The 19,482-nt window shown below is 44.6% G+C and overlaps 1 protein-coding gene across 3 annotated transcripts in view; it reads right to left on the bottom strand.

Annotated features, from left to right (window-relative positions):
• LOC8043730 (rap guanine nucleotide exchange factor 4) overlaps positions 1-19,482 on the bottom strand; it is a 308,461-nt gene that overhangs the window by 115,261 nt on the left and 173,718 nt on the right. Inside the window, exon 1 of one of the 3 annotated variants that reach the window (XM_042294109.1) lies at positions 11,107-11,390. The exons of the other annotated variants lie outside the window; for them this stretch is intronic. Coding sequence (XP_042150043.1) covers positions 11,107-11,254 — 148 coding nt within the window. The 5' untranslated portion in view covers positions 11,255-11,390. Of the gene's footprint in view, positions 1-11,106; positions 11,391-19,482 lie in introns of those variants that run through there. 3 annotated transcript variants of the gene reach the window in all.

Genomic DNA, 19,482 nt, shown 5'->3' with positions numbered 1-19,482 from the left:
TGTTTCTACTATTGACGGCCACGTCAGCAACATTGGAATTACCAAAAACATGTCCGCATGGCTTGAAAAACTGATGCGTACCGCCTCACGCTGGTACCATTTCTACTTGTTTTCGCCTAGAAAAAAAAAACCAAAAAAAACAACAATCGGAACGAAACCTGCGCCGTAAAAAAAGGCAAGCGGTCAAACGGCGCGCGAGTAAATGAAAAAACCCACGCCACTGTCACGCTGAACCATCGTGCAGAAAAACGCAGCGTTCGCCGCAGGCACGAATTATCTGCGGATCAGCCACGAGCTCGTTCGAAGCCGGTTTGCTTTATATATTGCATACGCATGCTTGGAAGTTGGAACAAGTCTGCCGACAATTCTTTATTTTTTTTATGACCAGTGTTACGGGACAGTCGTATACGAGGACGACAGATGCCTCAGACCGTTTCTGAAGACTGCCCTTTTTGTATGATGTATGAACACAGTGTAATCAAAGTTTTCGGCACTTCTTTTTTTTTATTTTTTTTATTTGGTGGAAACGTTGGGAGAGCAGTCAAGCGTCCGAAGTTGCGCATAGGGCTTCAATGTGCAATTTGGTTGCGAAGCCACTTTTATGGCCGACGAGAGTTGAAAACTGCGGTGAGGAACTTCGATTGCCCCTCCACCAGCGCGACCTTATTACCTTCGCCAACGCGCTTCGGTGTCTCGCGCTGTAGCCTCCTTTATACTTACAAGGCCAGGCAAGATCGCCACGAGAAGCGGCCGCCGAAATGGAAAAGGTGGAGCGGCAGACAACGGATGAAGGGAGAGCCACGTGACTAGCGCCCCGCTGCGGCGAGTCCCCGAAACACACTCCTCCCGAGCGAAACATTGTGTTAGGAGTCCTCGCCTTTGCAAAAGCTTTTCGCTGACGTACAGGTTCCCCGAGAATTGGCTCTTTGATGCTCTGTGCTAGCAGATCGTCGCGCTCCACTCTGCGACCGAGCGCTACATGGCTCCGTCGTCGAACTGCCAGGCTTTGTGAGTGTAGAGGAGGGCATGCTCGTGCACATCGAGCGCGCGCGCGAACGCAGCCAAAGCATGACGGAAGGCACGGAGCGTGTGCTAGAGCAGCTGGGCGTTCGAAAGACACGCGGTCTGCCGTACTCATTCTGTGAGTGACTATAGCACTGTATAACTCAACCGGTCCGGGTAACCCACGGCCCGAAATCTCTTCCAACGAACAGCGCAGTAAAGTCCTTCGTGCGACCTTTATTCGCGGCGAGAAGTTTGGGTGTCGCACACCTGGTGGAACTTGATCAAAATCCAGAGTGAGGATACTTCAACTTCGCCTGGCGGCCTGAGCACGTGCAATGCCAAGGCTCTATGCGCTATTAAAATTAAGACAAAACCGTGTCGGTAGCACGTGCACCGCCCATATAGTGAGGAAAACAGAAGCGCCCCCTCGCGAGCTTCTCGCCGCAAGTGCTGCAACAAGATAGACTGCTTTGAAATTCGACAACGTGTGACTTTATTGTTGGGGTGAGGTCAGCTTAGCTATTACGCTAACACACAAAGGAACAACATCCGAAGTCGGAATTGTTTTAGCACTATAAGGTCGGTGCCGTAGTTTTCTGGTTGTGGATACGATGATAAGAATGACGGGGATTATTAGCGTGTCTCTAGCAGAATTGTTTCATAACGAAAATCAACGTCACTCGTTAGATAAAATTGAATACGAGTACATTTCCGGTGATTTTTTTTTTTACAGCTTAAAAATCAAAACATTAGAAAGTTCCTGGTGGGAAGTAATAATGCATTTGAGTAAAAACAAATAATTATAAAGTGTAAAAAAAATGTAACACGCAGAAAAAACCACTTCTCCATACACCAAACAACTAACTAGATCAAGGAGGGGGGGGGGGGGGGGGGGAGTGAAATCGGGACGAAGAGGCCTTCTGCACCTTCCTCCCACCCCCACCCCTTTTTTCCACAAAAAAAAAATAAAATAAAGCGAAAAAGTATGTCTTTAAAATAAAGGGAAGTCTAAAACTGTTTGTACCACATGAAAAACACGTTTAATAGGCAGATTTATAATCGCCTTAACTCGCGTCTGAATAGAGCACGACGGATTGGACGTGATGCGGCCAACTGCGACCGCTTGTTAAAATTTTCTGGCCCAAACAGGCTTTTGTGCGTCTTCAAATAAATACCTTGCCATAAAACAACGTCACGCATTACATAGAACAAAAAACTTACGAACTTCATTTGTCGTATGATTAATGAGAACTCCTGTTGTCTTAAAAAGTTTCATCAAATCAGTCTCTTCAAGGATAAAAGTGAACAGTCTCAGAATTACCTTTATTATTCATTTAATCTCCGGGTTGCCATGAAGCAGCTCGTTGTTCTACGACAGGGAATTGCCAGATACATGCAAGCTAACGTAAATATAAGAACACGTGAAAGCATGTACAGTTAGTGTTAAAAAAAATGTGCTATAAAAAAACAAAGTGGTGCGCGAAAAAAAAATCTTTCTCGGGTGTGAATACGAAACATAATAAAAATAAAATTTGCGAGATTATAAGGAAATAAAAAAAATTAAAGAAAGGCACCATAACATAATTTAAACAGTAATACTGACATAAAGTGTTCAAATGCATAACAAGAGTAATTCATTCACAGAATTTGGACCAGTAATCGCATACTAAAATTTCTCGCGTCAACATATCCACCTTCCACGAATTTACAACTTTCAATCAAATTAATGCGTTCAAAAGTCGCATGCTTTTTGGCTCGGAGAATCGAATGCACGATGAGAGCGAGGAGACATTTTGGTACGGCGATAAAGAGAAACGAAGTTGTTTAGGGCAGTCAGCAGACCTTGGGGCAACCGTAAAAACATTAATGTAAAAATAAAAAAAAATAAAAAAAAATTGTGTTATTCTCTTTTTAGAGCGGCAGTGAACGTCTAAAGTGCCTAGCAGCCGGTCACATTTAAACAAATTCGCATATGAAAATATCGATCATAACGCGCGCGCAAAAATTTAATCCCTGTCTTTTCAAGCTCACGTGTGTGGTTTGTGTAAACAGTTCCATAGAGTGCGGGATAAATCCAAGCACGACAATATTGAACTTCGTTTCAGCTTAGGTCCGAGCGCGTCCGATGTTATGAGCCGAAAAAGGGCCCATCAAACAGCCAAAGAGGCACAACGGCATGGCGTGCTTTCTGCACTGGATAGGACTAACAAGCAGAGGAGACTGCACAGATCGACGGCAATTACCGGCTGGTCCCACCAACTGCAGAGAGCACGCCATGAAGTTGTACCTTTTTCGATGTTTGATTGGCCGTCTTTCGGCTCTTAATATCGGTCGCGCTCGAATCTAAGTTGAAACGAAGTATAGCCATATATACAAACATAAACAGCAAGAAAAAAGGCTCTTAAAAGGGCAAGTCATTCGGGTGATCGCGCTCAAAGTGCGGTGACACGCACTGCTTAAAAAAGCACTGCGATTGTTTTTTTTTTTTTTTTTTTTTTTTTTTTTTTTTTAAGGAGCATAGATACGACACTTTTTTTGTAATTTTTTACGAGAACAACAAAAAGAAACATTTTCCCGAATTCTTACGCCGTTAGACGAAATTTAGGCGGAAGTCACGGTCGGCTCTAAGCCCCGCCCACAAATCAGTGGCCCCACCCATTACTACTGGATTGGCTTGGCTGCTCGATTGAACACGCTTACAAGCCTGGCGTCTCCACTTCCCGATCTGCGGCACGTGTAGTCTGGCGTATGACAACGCCTGCTAGTTGTGCGAGCAGACGAGCGGTAGCCACCGGCATCGTCCGCTATTTCACCACCGCCTACGGTCGTCTGCCATGCCCGCAGGCCGCGGACATGAACGATGCCCGTCGGCATCCGTTTTCACCTTCGACCGTCTACTATTCCGTCCCCGTCTAAAAACTTTTACAACGCTCGCAAGACTCGACCCTAAAAGCGGCCTTCTGCGTCCCATCATACACGAGCGACTGTTCAACACAAGCGTATGTCGATGTGTGGTAAAAAGCGACCGAGAGGACTATAAGAAAAGCAACAAAATAAATAAGCAGTAATTTCAGCTTTTACGATCTAGTTATTCGTATCCCATGGCATCCGGGAGCAAGATGAGAGAGCGCCATGACGCACAATTAAAAGGTGACCTAAAATTATTCGCCTTGGCGAGCCAGGTGCAATGCCGAACTCCAAAAGCATCTTGGCTTTCGACGCGAATTGACGGGAACAGAACTGGACTAACTTGATGCGAGCCGAACGCCCGACTGCCTCCAGCCAAATGGCTCGCAAATTCTTACCTGTGTAGGTATCTTTCTCGGGTATTGAAACCGTGGTCGCAATCACGAAGGTTGCACGATTCACGGAGCAGCGGGGCCGGATTTACGGGATTTGGAATTGGAATACCTTTATTGTTGGCTAGAGTTACAGGTGGGTATGCTACTAACTTCGTTATTCAGCATCAACACGCGCAAAGAAAAAAATCAAGCCAGATAGAGCAAAATAGTTGATGTGTGACGCTAGGCTTCGGCCAGACGGGCTACGAAACAAGCATCCGCGCAGCGCTTACGAAGGCGCGTACTTGCGACAGTTGTTCGCTGAATATTATGTCTGTAGATGAGATCTTCCTCTAAACGCGTCTCTAAACTCAAAACGACCCGCACTCATAAAAATTAACGAGTTTAACCAGCCAGGCTCGTTTAGTACTCTGCAGACAGCGGCAGCCATGGTTGTAACGTTTCATACCATAACGGGAGAAGCAATCACAGAATACATTTAAATACAACAATGACTCTATCTTGATTAGTTGCTGCTCAAGCGTAAAAAAGGTCCGACAAAAATATTATTGCGAAACGGAGATACAAATTTACAAACAACTTTTCACGCTTATACCATATCTCCAGCCAATGAGAGATGTAAGCACCTTGTAAGCGTGGGGTGGGGCTTAGCGGGCTGCAACTTCCACATTCTGCACCTAAATTGCATCGAGCAGTGTAAATATTACAAAAAAAAATATTTTTGTAATACAATATTTTTTTTTATATATACGTGTCCCTCTAGAAAAAAATATTTTAGAATTGCAGTGTCACTTTAAGTATGCAACATCTCCAGAAAAATTCAATTCAATATAAAAAAAAAACAAAAAAAGACACCCAGGTCTCATACTGTTCAAGGTTACGTAGTTATCTAGAGTGTATCCAAAGGTTATAGAGGATTTGTTTTCTTAAAGATGTTTGCTTTGTTTTAGTCGGGTTCAGAAACAATTTGTTTTTGCAACATGTCTGTCAGGGCTGTCGTATCTTGCTGCAGCTGGTCACAAGCCGACAAAATCAACAATAGCTGGAAAGCGCTTAAAATCATCTACGAATTGTAAAATCTCCTAGTGATCAACGCGTGCACTAATGTCATTCACGAATATGTTGAATAGCAAACGCGCTAGGATAAAACCCTGCGGGACGCCAGGCGTATGTGTATACTATATAGCCAGCATATTCCGGTAGGGCTTTCTTAATGTCCGAAGCATACGGGGTGCCGTTGAGCTGCCGTGTTCGGCAAGCGCGCCCGGCCGAATTGCCTTAAACATCTGTCGATCATTTATCACGCTTTTGAAAAAGGTTTCAGAAAACAAAAAAGGAGGAAAAAAGCGCAGCCTGAAACAAGGACGATGCGTTTTTAAAAATACGGCGGAATCCGTAATGATGTTGAAGCGTGCTTGAAGACTTACGCTTCCAAATTCAAAAGAAACTTCAACGCGAAACCTTGTCCAAGTCGAGGAAATTCGGTTAGCGGAGAATTTTTCCTTTTCAAATCGTGCCTGAATATTTAGAAGATAACTCTTGTTTATCCCAGAAGATGTTTCTTTCCGAGCTTCTGCTATATATATATAGAGATATATTTTTCTATTTGAATTAATATAAACTTTTTAGTGGTGTAATCCTTTCTGAAACGCAGGTCGATATAAAGTTTCAAGACAAGCGATTGGTTAGAAGGTGTACAACCGCTACGTGTGCTATTACAAAAAAAGAAAAAAAAAAACTGGAGTTGTTCTTTTTGTTTTTACGCTTACTGGGACACGTACCAAATGGTGTATACGGACTCGATGTCGGGTGCATGGGAGGGGCTGGTTCAGCGCACTAACTAGCTCGTGCGCTGGAATCAGCTTCTAAAGTTGATAGTTCTGGTCCGTAGCCTCGTTTGTGGTTAATATCGGTAGTGTGATTGACATAGCCACGGACAGATGAAGAAAACGCCCAGGGCGGCTTATTACTTTGGCGGTTTTGGATTCGTTATTTCTTCTTTGACGCGCATATCGGCTATTGTCGCAATGTCATTGACTGCGAAGCGATCAATGAGACGCTCAGAACTTGACACGTTCTGCGTTCCTTCAGCGGGTGTGGTCACCGGTCACAGAAGTGCGATTGATAAAACGTCCCTATTTCATTGTCTGTTCAAAACTGGAAGCTATACATGCTACGGTCCATTTTAGCGCAATGTAAAAGCATCATGAAGAAGCGTAGTTTTCCCTTTCCAGGACAGGACGTGTGGTGCTCTAAAATAAGCACGAATATCATTCGTTAGAAAAGGTCAAACTATCAGAGCGCCGTAGTGCGTGCCTGTCAGTCAGTCCGGTTATTTTTCTGCAAACATGTCTGTGTGTGTTGGGGGGGGGGGGGGGGGGGGGGACAAAGAACAAATTAAACATTGTTTGACCAAAACTATATTTATCGACAGTTTGGAGACTCTTAAGGTCAACGACCAGATTTTTTTTTTTTTTTTCTTTCAATGTTTTCCTGCAGAAACCCGAAGGTACAACTGAAGATTAACTGGAAAAATAATGTAACGCAAACAAGCTGGCCGAAATAACGCAGCGTCCGACTTTTTGTCGTGGAAGTTCAGGGGTCAGTTATGATGACTGAGCGACTGCGCGGATTGTGCAGGTCTTCGTTTTTAGGAGGAACTGAATATATTCGCTGACTCGTCAGAAAAAAAAAAAAAAAACACAAAAAAATTGCAGCAACGTTGTTTTTGTTGTTGTTTTTCTCCCTTTGAAACCTCTACAACCTCGCCATGTATGTATGTGCTCCATATACGAACGCCGCATTTTGTAGGACTTTGGTTTTATTTTGACGTGCCCGTTGCCGACTGAAAGCTGCAGTTGATTTATCTTCCTCCTCGAAAGCGGCTTCAATACGTGCAGAGCGCTGCTGCGACCCGTCCTATTTCTGCCCTACCGAGTTCCTTTTCGAAATTCGTAATAAAATATACGAAATTGTATTCTTTCTTTATTGACCGTTCCCAGTGAAGAAGAAGGACGCACGGGGCTACAGTGTTGCGAGAATCCGTCAATTAGCGTACGATGCACAAGGTATATAGTATTCTACTTCATGAGAAATCCGAAGGACGGGGAAGGAAGAGAGCGGACGGAGTCGGAATGAAAAGAAGTGACAAAGAAGATACACACTAACCGAAGCACACAAAACACAAACTCAAGCACACTTTAAACAAAGAAGAGCCCTAGCTGCCTTGCGCATGCTCGGACGCCTCGCAAAACGCAAGTCTGCTTTTCGGCGCGTGCGAAGTGTCATACACCTGGTACGGGCAAACGTGGACTCGTTTGTAAACAGCGCGTTGGCTTTTTCTGTGGGGTTTGATGTCCTAATCATGCGCAACTCGTGATTTTTTTTTTTTTCGGAAGAATATATATATAATGCGCGGTGGCAGAAAATATGTGAATTCAAGGTAGTGTTGAGCCTCTTCCACGTGTCGGTTTTGCAAACTCGACCGATGATACGAACCTACTTTCTGGTATGGAACATTCCGAAGCGTAATAGGCGCGCTGCAGTTTCTATTCGCTGTTTCAAGCCACTCGGCCATTTCAAACTTCGATTTCGAATTAGTTTTTTACGGGTACTACGTGAGACGGCACCTCTCCTAGACTTTATCAGATGCTTAGTTTTGTTTTCAATCACACAATTTACCGAATTCCTTCGTAGATGAATTGCACGTTTATAATCATTTTTCGGGAGCGTCCTTATAACCGTTTTGTGTGCACAGACGATGCCGAGTATGCCACCGCCGTGGCCTGAGACCCAGTGCAGAACAATTTCACCTCCTTGCCACCTCACATCAAGAAATTTAAGCGCAATAAATCTTAGATGAGTTTACCATTTAGGCTATTCTTGCCTAATACGTACCAGGTCGGCCTTGCGGTCCGGTCTGTTGAAGTTCTATTTTTGCCGATAACGACTGACACCTTAAGAAGCACAAGGCGTGGGTGGCAAATCCCGAGCACACAATTACTGCGCTCCAGAGCCCAATCAGATTCTGGCAATATCCGACAAAAACGCAAGAGAACGAATTACGAAGCGAGAACCGCGAACAAAGTCAACCACGTCCCGCGTGTCCGTGGCTACAGCGTTATTGCTAACCTCCGATAGGCACGTGACTGAGCTAACGATATATACCACATTTACTCGAGTAATAGCCGCACCATTTATGAACAAGGTCCTTGCGTCTACTTTCCCACTGAATACATATACAGCCAATCATCGCGTTGAGCATAAATAAGAAAGCGAATAACCAGGTCGAGAACACGACTCTCCATACAAATTCAATCTTCACAGATGGCAGTCTCGCACGAAGACGCTATCTCTGTCCTGTAAACATCTGGAATCTTGCTGGTCGATCGCCGCGATTGGCAATCTTCGTGCTCCGCGGAAAAACGAACACCCGGGTTTTCTTCACAAACAGTGTGGCTATTAACTCGAGTAAATGCAGTATACATATATATAGATATAAATATTAGAGTTCTCTGGCGGAGTTACTCTGAAAGTTGCAGGCCTGAAAGTTGCGGGACTGGACTGACCGCGCTGGGAGAGGTTGTTTGTAAGCGGTGCAAAACAAAAGAGACAGATAGGACTGTGTGGCTCTCAATCCCTCGCGCACATTCGCAGGAAACAAGCCCGAAACGGCCGGCTACAATCGTTAAAAACTAGACAAATTGATTCCGGGTTCCCATACGAATAATGATTACCCCTCGTGATTCCTGCGACTCTTTTTTTTTTTTTTCGTTTTTTTTTTATAATAATTAGACCTAGATTAATCTACTGAACTTCAAAATTTCCAATCGTTTTGCTTATTTCTTAACACAAATTTTAATAAATTATATAGAAAGGTTTCATAAAATATTTAATGCGCAATCTATAACGGTTTAGAAGGGGGTGCAAGACCAGATGTGCGAAAAGCAGTCCAAATTGAATCGGGCAGCAACATCCCATAGCTTTAATACTTTTAAGAAAACCGGTTGCCGTGGCTTTCCCTTCCACTGTGAAGGTTATGAATAACGCAGTGGTATTCCATTCGAAACCACACATGCCAACCAACTTTTTAAAAACGTGCACATACAAACTCCATAACATACCAGGATGTATCATTTATAATTACTGTATAAAGCGCATAAAAATGGTCCCAACATGCCAAAATAAAATTTAAAAAAGAAACACACGAATGGTTGCTGTTTAGACAGTTCAACTCAGTATCTGGCGTGTAGGTTTCAAGCCCTAGAACTGGCATTTTTCCTGCTAAACATTTGGCCACCATTCCTCTCTCTACCTATTGCGCTACAAAATGAGTCGAGATATATGATGCACCTGCAATGCAACTGCGACTTTATAAATATGTGAAGCAACTGTCGCTACAACAACATAGCCACATTCCGGTCTATCTAACGATAAAAAAAGCGCAAAACTTAATAAAACGACGCGACATTTACAAATAATACTGCTGCATTTGTAGAGACATTTAGTGCGATTTCGTAGCATAGAAGCCTGTAAATTCAAATTCTATTTGTTTCCGCTTCTTTTCGGTCTTTATGACTGAAGCAACGATTGGTATGCAGAGTGAAATAGATAAAATAAATTACGCATCGTCCCAAAACCCGTCAAAGGGGGTATAATATAACAAACTGCCAGCTACATCAACTTGCCCGTTCCTATGGATCTTTTCCTTGGAACTTCCTTCGTGGATTTGTTTATGTGTAAACACCAAACGGCATTATGCATTCCAACGTGCGATGATCGCGGAAGACATGAGCTTGGGAGCACGGATATACAACGTGACATGAATTGACTATTACATGCATGCATTCTTAGTGTTCTGTCTATAGTCATATACAACCTAAGAAAGACAGCGCGAAAATAGGAAAGCTGAAGGGGAGAGGAGCGACCTTCTTTTTGACCACGGCTTTGCTCGTGCGCGCTTTTCCCCTCTCGCGCTGCCTTTCCTGGGTTGTATCCGACTACAACTTCACAACTCGAATATATCTCAATCCACGTAAACGAGCCTGTGTTGGTCTGGGGTCAAAGCCGAAGAGAATTCTTTAAACCGTTCGGGTTTAACAAGAAATGCCAGAAGAGAAAGACCAGGAAAGAATTACTTCAGTTTCCAGGTGATATGTTTTCAAATGTCGATAATAGCATAACATTTTGCAATTATCAGCAAATAGCGTTCGCAGTTGTAAACAATTGAATTATACACCTAAGTTTTAAGAAACGAAGAAACGACGAAGCTCTTGCCAAACCGAAACACCGGCCTGAAAGATCATTCGACTTAATTCGCTCCTTCCTTGCCCGCGAAGCGTGCTATTATACCTCATAGAGCATAAAAGCGATGCTTTCACTCGAAAACATAATCGGCGCTGGAACATGACCCATAGCGTTTTACACGGTTGATCATCCCGACACAGCTCGCACACCCGAACGGCAAAGATCGGGACGGCAGGGAGGTCTTTTCAACACGGCAGGTAAGGCCTCCAGTGCAAGCTTCGTACGTACCTTCGATAACACTTTGGCGCCTCGTTAGCTTCGAACGTGCACGCGCAGCAAAAGCGCGACGGAATGTAATCAGAGCGTGCTGGAGGCCGGGCACCTGAAAGAGACGCCTTGTCGCTCTCGTTCTGTCAGTGGGTACCGACCCCGTCATTCATCAGACCGCCGGAATGGAATCATACGCGCTCTCTCCGCCGCACATTAAAAGAGCGCGAGCTCTTTGTTTCCAGCGAAGCCAACGAGGCACGTTCGACGAGACGACGACTCTTACCCCAGTCGAAAAAGTCCGAAGGCCCCGATTTCCTGGTCTCCGACGTGGCCAGTGGCGCGTTCACCTTACGCGGCGCGTACAGCTGGCTCAGGTATCCATACATGCAGCCGCTGCAGTGTTCCAGGCAGCCTTTCAAACAGGCCGCCATGACGACGACCGGTCCAAGAGAGGCGTGCTCGACGAACCGGGTCAGACTGGCCGACTGGATCGTAGGAGGAACGCGCCGCACCGGGCAAGGTGCCGCCGCCGCCGCCGTCGCTGCCGCCAGCGACCACAAACGGGCCCGGAATGAAATCGAAAGCGATGCAGGCGGCGGGAGGAGGAGGACGAGGGGGCGAGGAGAGGTGACGGAAAGGGAGGGCGGAAAGAGGGGAAAGGGAAGACCCGCGCGCGCTGAAGAAGGGAAAGTCGCTACTTTCGGGGAAGGGCGGAAAGAGGATGAGAAGATGCGTGACAAAACGTGACGTCACAGAGTTGAGAGCGAGGAGGTGGAGTCGAGGGAGGAGGAAAGGGGAGCTTGAGCGCCGAGCTGTTTGGAAACAACTAGATCCAGGCTAGAAGTACTGGCTCTCAGTTCCTCGATATTTCTTGGGGTCGCCGCCATTTTGGTGCTGAGTGCAGAGCGAGCGAGAACTGATGAGCTCAGTCGATACCGCCTTGCCTGCCGCGGACACTGTTAGCATCTCTCGGGGACCGAAAAGCGTTTCCTGCAATATAAAACGTAAAGCTTCGGACAACTGGCAACAATGATTTTAACCCCCAAGATGGTCAAAGCGTCGTTACTCCGAAGCGTAGCTTGTGTAGTGGCTCTGGAAACAGACACATGCTCCGTTTCTTTTCTCTATTTTTTTTCAATTTACGATATTAGCGGCGGACGCTAAAGGCCATCGTAGTCAATCCAGTGACGCGTGAGTGTTACCTGTCTTTCGTTCACAGTTCTGAGTCGGCAAATGTGGCTCGTATAGCATCCGCAGCGATCTGTTGCAAGGTGAAGCGGAGTGTAGAATAACCGTCCGTAGGGTGTTCCACCATCCAGATTTTCAGCGTCAGTCAGTATAGCGTCAGGAAGAAGGCAGCCACAGCCGGTGCGAACAACGAATGCTTTTAATTTTCTCGTTCTGTTTGTTTTTTGTTTGTGCTTTATTACCATTTCTTTTTTCTTCGGAATGCAATCAACGTTTGACCATGTTTTCCTCTTTTTAGCAGCTCTCTTTCCGGCGTTCGAAGAGCTGCGGGAGCGGCAAGGATGTGGGAATTTCGCGCAGCCGCCCGGCATGCAGCTGCAGCGATGGCGGCAGCGAGTAGAAGTGGTTGAGCGGAGAGAGAGTGCTGAACAACGCGTCGCAGATTTCCGCACAAAAAGAAGAAAGAAAAAAAAGGAAATGTAGATACGTGCTATATCTCTACTGTACATATATGTTCGCATGTGGCGTTTGCGCGGCGTTAATAGACCTCACGTTATGACTCCCGCACGACGGACTTGTCGTGCAAACCGCTCTCACGAGCTGCGACGAGGCAAAGTTCAGAGACTGCCGCGAACTATGGTATATATATATATAACGAAAGTTGAGGAGTTCCAGGAAAGGCCTTTACTTCACCAACGTTTCAAGCGGGGACCGCTTTTCTTCTGGGTGGGATACCACCCACTACAGAAAATAATACGGCTAACCCTCCACTACAGAAAGTAAATACGGCTAAATAAGGATCCGAGAGAATCGCTAATCGAAGGTTCGTTTTCGTGCTCGTGATCTCGTATTGGGGCTCGTTGATTTCCAGTTGATTATTCGGGTATTTAAAATAACGCAGTAGCCTGGCATTCGAAGTTGACTATGCACCACGATCTCATGCCGAGAAGCATGAATGAGCAAAGCACCCAAACACCAAAGACTCTAAAAAAAAAAAAGTTAGATAACTAGATCTGCCGTAAGCATAGCACAACAAGACAGTGTTGTGGAAAAAGCAATGTCGGTAGAGTCACTTGCACTTCGAACATTTTCGCAGGACGAGTGTGCGCTGGGCGGCACTGTTAGTTAACCCGAACATGACATGGGCACTTCGATGAATTTTACTCGGACAGAGTAACTCAACTTTACCGCTTATGCTGTTAGCATGAATTAGTATATACCTGTGCCTAACTTGTAACTCTTATAGCAGCTATATAATTTTTTTTTAATCGTGAAATGTTACTGATTGCTTGCTCGCCCTGAAAGCGACGCGATCTGTGTCCAGCATAGACAAGCTTCTCCGTAAAAAATTCCAGCTTATAACTTATCAGTACTCCAGTATGCTTAGCTGAGATAGATATGCAAGAAAGGTAGGAGGAGCAAGAGGTATTTTGTTTAGCTAAAGTGGCGGACGGCAGCGTCTTCACGAGTTGTATACCCGGCGAAGTGTCAAGCGGATCTGAACCAAGTTTCTTTACTGCCCGTTCCGCTGAGCTTGAAACGGATCGGTCTCATTGTGCCCAGATTTGAGAGTGCTTCCAACTGCTGGACCGGGGCCATGTGGTTTCGGGAGGCGTTTTTCTGCGATACGAGGTGCGATCCAGTACGCTGTCGAATTGGGAGATAAAAAACGGTCAAAGAATCATTTCGATCAGAGGAAAAACCCCAGATATTGTGCAATGTTGTCTGGTGATTCTCTGACCACAGCTTGTGCGGCCGTATAGCTGTGGGACAGACGCTGCCTCGCGCAAATGGCGGAACGCAGCTGTCTTGGTCGTCGTCGATTCGGCGCAACAAAACACGCGGGCAGACGCATTGCACAATAAACGGTATGCAACACGTATATTGTTGTTTTTATATATATATAATATTTTTGAGAACACAAGACGGCGCCAACAAAACAATGTAAGAAAGGTTGAGAACGTTGAAATTTAAGGCGAAACTTTATGGAGCGAATTATGCGACGAATAACTGACGAACTTCGCACGACGGCACGCTCACTTTGGACGGGACGTAGAATCCACAGTGCTGATTCTACGCGCAGAGAAAAAGCCGCGGGCAAAATTCGTCCATTTTTCGCAGCATATCCGTCCCATGAAGTTCAGCCTATAAACTTGACGTTCTACGTTTATGGAATGTTTCCGCCTGAGTACCCAAAGAAAAACCTGCTCAAAGTTGGTTAGAACGGGCAAGCACTCTCTAGTAAACATTTGAAGGTCCCGCTTCTTCTGAACCGGGACCTAATGTTTCTGAAGGATAATTATGGTGGAATAATCGCAAATAACGTTTTTAATATTTTATCAAAGTTAAAAATGCTTTGCTATTTTTATCGCATTCCCATCGAAATTAAATTTGCCTCCATCAGTCAAAACAATAATATCTGTATATTGTTTTTTTTTTTTTTTTTTTTTTTTTTTTTTTTTTTTACACAGGCGTATTGAGGAGATTAAAGACAAAATTAAAACAAAAAATAATCTCGGGAGCACGGCCATCGGCGTGGTCTGTATATCTGAAGTGAACATATTGCTTTTATTTCTCGTTCGTCCATTTTTAACTAGTGCGTCTGTTTTGAAAATGGGAGCACTTATACTAAACATGCGTGCGCAAACCTCAACCGAACATCGGCGGACCTGCGGACACAGAAGTAAATATTTCCAGACAGTGTTATGCAAGATCGTCTAGGCGTGGGTACATTGCGGTGCGCTGCAAAGTGAGGTGATAATCGCCAGTCACACTCTTTTATGTGTGTTTGCGTGTGCGCCCCCCCCCCCCCTTTCCCCGTACCTTTTTTCTGTGGGTTTATTTATTTATTTTTTAAGACGCGACATTCTCCCAATTTCGCTATTTATTAGCTCCTTGTGTATATGTACAATATTTGGTCTCTCTCCTGTTTCTTTCACAGTATAGCACGCCGGCAGAAGACGCTGGTTGACCTTGTCGTTACCAATAAATGATTTCCATGACAATTTCTCCTAAATAAATTGCAAAAATATTATTCACAAAAACAAAATTTCTCATTACTCGCAGTAAGTGCACACGCTCTCTAAAAAGTAGCCCGGCACCATTTCTGTTTACATGTTGCGGATTGTCCTGAAATGTTTGGCATTCATTTTGTACAGATGCGTTCCAGTAGAATGTGCGCAATTGTTTGTAGAAGGTCAGTTGAGTCGACGCAGTAAGACAGCCAGCACGACGCTCTTGGCAGGACAAATGCCGATCTAAATCGAAAGCGGAGATCGAAAACATGACATTTATGTTTACACCAGAGCTGTTCCTGGGGCCTAAGAACGTTGCAAAATCGGAGGCTCAATAAAATAGAGCCATGTATATCTAACGGTGTAGCGGTGAAGAGAGCATCGGCATTTTACGAAAGCGCCCGACCAACAATGTTGGAATATACGTATAGGGTTCTCCGTTTTCGGGTTTTATATTTTTGGAAAATCGGGAGCTAAAAATCGGGCGCCATTTTTCAGGCTGATAATCGGGAAGAAATCAGATCTTTCCGAAGCCATTAGGAAATCGGGATTTTCTCCGGTCTTATTTATGAAGGGCAAGTATATTAAATGTGTTACTTACACGAACAAAAGTCAATAAAGTATATAATGAAGCAATGGAGCTCGATCTTACAGTATATCTCCGCCTTCTGACTCATTCAGAAGTGAATATATGCAAAGGTAACGCAAATCGAAGAAGTTTGTTGTCGTCGAACAAGCGACCGAGCAAGCAGTTCTGAAACAGATACAGAATTGTTCTTATCTTCCATAAATTAGGCTGATTTTCAAGCCGGTATTCGCGGAGAAATCAGGTTTAACCAGATTTTCAGAGAAACTGTTCGGGGTGCAAAAATCGGTTAATATCGGGCTTTACCTGAAAAAAAAACCTAAATATACGCACCCTTATATTACTCGTATGTATTAACGTATAACCTCAGCTTAAAATGTCCACCCAAATAAATATTTTCAATTACTTGAATTTTATTTCAATCTAACAAGGGTGTGACAAGATTATCATTTTCATTTGATGCAGCACGCTTATCACTATGCTGCTTACAATAAGTAAAAATAAACCTATTCAATGCGAATATCTTAGTCAAACGTCGACGCAGCACCATTACCAATCCGTTCCAAGCGCTTGATCGAGGAGTATGACGTAACGAATCCAATTCACGGGCTTTGTGATGGGCAAACGCCGAGCTCTGAGGAACACAAGCTGGACACAGCGGCCCATATATTTCAATGTCGTCAACAATACTCATTCTAAGTTTTTTTTTTTATTTTTTTTTTTATAAAACAACGAAGTCGCATGAAGCACGTTTTGCCCTGCTTCATCTCAAGTATATTTTTAATATATGTTCAGGGTAAACTCTGGTTTTGTGTGTCTGTGTGTGCGTTTGTACCACGGTACGTACACTGAAAATATATTTTTAATATACTATTCATAAAGAAATATACCAATTTCATTGCTTTTCGAAGTGTTTAGTGAGGTTACAAGCACTAAACTATTTTCAGTAAACTGCTTTTTTTTTTTTTTTGTCACCAGACAGATATTTAGGTTAACCTACAATTGTTATTGCGTTCCCGTCTCCAAGCAGCGCTTCGTGCCACGGCCACCATAACCACAAAAAGAAGCTAGGGAGTCACGATCTGTCGTCATAGAAAGGAAAACAATATACACATACATAAAATTCAGATCTGGTCCGGAGACTCCGCAGGAGAGACATTCCCAAAAGGACAGTTAATGGGTCGCTCACAGTAAGCCCACGCTCAGCGAAGTGTACAATTACTCACTCTTTCTCTCTCGATCTCTCTCTCTCCGTTTCTCTCTCGCCCGCTCAAATTTGCCGCGCGAAATGGAACCGAGCGGGAAAAGAAGACCAACAATAACGCGGGAAACGTCATAAAAAGGCGGGAGTTTATTTCAAGCGTCCAAGGGAAACGCAAGCACACGTCCGTGACGAACGCGTTTATTCTGCGAATCCAAATATAGTCGCTCAGAGCCAGCGCACGGATGTACGCCAAAATACAGGAAACCGCAAAGTTAAAGAAAAAAATATATATATAAAATAGAAAAGCTTCGCTGTCGCCTTTTTCAGTATAAACGGTCTTCCGCAGTGTCATCGACTCGACGACGTCGACTCGGCGACGCCAAGGTATAGGGTGCGGAGGGGATCGATTCCGTTTCGACGAGGACGTACAACTCAGCACGATTCTTCAAAACCGGACGTTTTTGCTGAAGAGTGCCTCGATGTTCTCTGTGGCCTGCTGGGGCTCTCTCTACCATCCTATGCAGTCAGCCCGAATCCAATCATGTTATTCGTGTCCCAGCAATGGCGACCGCCAATGTTGCTCGATGAACTTCTGAAAAGGGTCTATTCGTCTCCGTGTAGCGAATAGAAAAGAGCATCGTGCTCCAAACTCACCCGATGTCACTAAGCTAACCAAGAAGAACACACATTAGAGCAGTGTGTTATCTTTTCCATCGAATTGTTTATTGCAGACGGTAAGTAATGTGAGCATGTCATGACGAGCAACATCATGCCACATTTGTTGTTCGAATGCAGAAGTTGAGTCAACTGATTCCATGCACTTATTTGTACCCTCTCTTGAAATGCCTCGATTACCGACACGCGTGGCACATTTTGCTGCTACGCCGCCATGCTTAGTTAGGAAACCTGCCCGGTCAACGCCAGTCGGCGAAGCGCAGAGCTGGTCGCAGCTTGCAACAAGTATACCTTTTGTCAAAGAAGCGTTACGCTCGAGAAGTCAGTTTGCCTCGGGAGGAAGAAATTAAAGTTAGGCACAGTCCTGGTAAAATAGCGCACAACGCGGTATACAGCCTCTTGCAAGTTTAGAATAGCAGTACAGGCTCCTACCACAAAGTTATCTGCTCGCCGTGAAAAATAGTTTTTTCCTCTCCACTAACCTCCTCTCCAGCGCTCGCTCTGCCAAAGAGCCTGCGGAAAGAGTGCAGGAATTTGTGGGGAGGCCTTGCCCCGGTATTCTTAACGAAAGTATAGTCCCCAAATATTTTGTTTTGCAACGAGTTAGTGACGTAAAAACAATCGCTAAGAGAGTTTTTTTTTTTTTTTTTTTTTTCATGTCGTTTTGAAACTGCGTTAATTGTTGGTTTGTTTACCTAATAGAAAAAGGCCCGTATATATAAGCATAAAACCTCCAAAACAAGAGCAGTCGCTTCTCGATGCTAAACCAATTCGTTTCGTATTCCGATTGGAGTAAGCGTCTAATCGAGGTCAGAGTGAGAGTACCAGAGCCCTAGCGCCAATGGCGACCTTGTGTGTTCCGGAATGAATTGTTGATCAAGCGGGATCCGAGCCGGCAGACCCTCCGCCAAATTAAGTATTCAGCATCGGCCCGCCACCCCTCGATCATCTTGGCAGTCAATCGAAAGAAGCAATACCCGTCCCCGGAAACCAGCATGCAGGGAAAAGCGGGTCAAGTTGATGGCTACGGCGTGACTCGAGGATCGGGCTGCCTGCCGTCTTTTGAGTGACTCGCCCCGCGTGAAATCCGGTTCGCATACACGGCGCCATTACGCTCGTGATTTTCCTGATTTCGGTTTTCACGTGGCAAAAAAGAAAAAAAAGAGCGGGCTTGTGTTTTTACGGTGCTTCGCTGCACACTACGTTGAAATGCAATAACACTGCTGGTCTTCTATGGAGGATATTCGCAACGTTCACAGTAGTGCTACTTCCTATCAAAATGGGTGTCATCTGGATGATCGTCGAAGAACAGCAGTGCGAAGTTGGGTCTGCGACGAGTAAGCAATTCTCATTTTGTAAATTACGAACAATATAAGAGCCGAGCCTGATTCTTCTACGTCAGGCAAGGGTAAGCGAACACCTTCCTTCGGAAGCCGATCACTCAGGAGTAGGAAGCGCGATTCTTACACCGCGGTAACACCATCTCTGAAAGTTGCAAATATATGCACCGAATGTCCCACTTTGTGTCGAACAGATTTATTACAAAAAAAAAAACAAAAAGAAAACGTAAAACACGCAATAATAGAGTTTGGGCAGGTGAGTTAGACGGCCAGGGGAACATCATATAGGTCGCTAATATTTGCGATAAGTACCGGCAATGGCAAAACGCGGATGGTTAAATTATCATCGCTTTCCGCCACTATTGGCTTTGCGGCTGCTGCTCGAGTGGTAACTTTGGTGCGCCCCTGAGTTTCCCACGTGCTTCAAGTCATTCTAAAATTGACTGATATAGTGGTTTTCGAGTATGTTCCGAATTGAAACCATATGATTATTTTTACTAATTAAAAAGCTTATTTAGGAAGTTTAGTTAATTATCTTACTTATCACAAAGATTAGCCAGCTATATGATGTCCCCAGGGCCGTATAACTCACCTGCACTTACTGTAATGGTGCATCTTTTACAGATCTTTTGTAATAAATCTATTCGAAATA

This window comes from Ixodes scapularis, unplaced genomic scaffold, assembly GCF_016920785.2.
Source record: "Ixodes scapularis isolate PalLabHiFi unplaced genomic scaffold, ASM1692078v2 PGA_scaffold5__190_contigs__length_132052651, whole genome shotgun sequence".
Lineage (NCBI taxonomy): Eukaryota > Metazoa > Arthropoda > Arachnida > Ixodida > Ixodidae > Ixodes > Ixodes scapularis.
Note: the sequence above shows the minus strand (reverse complement) of the source record. Positions and strands in the feature narration are given on the sequence as shown.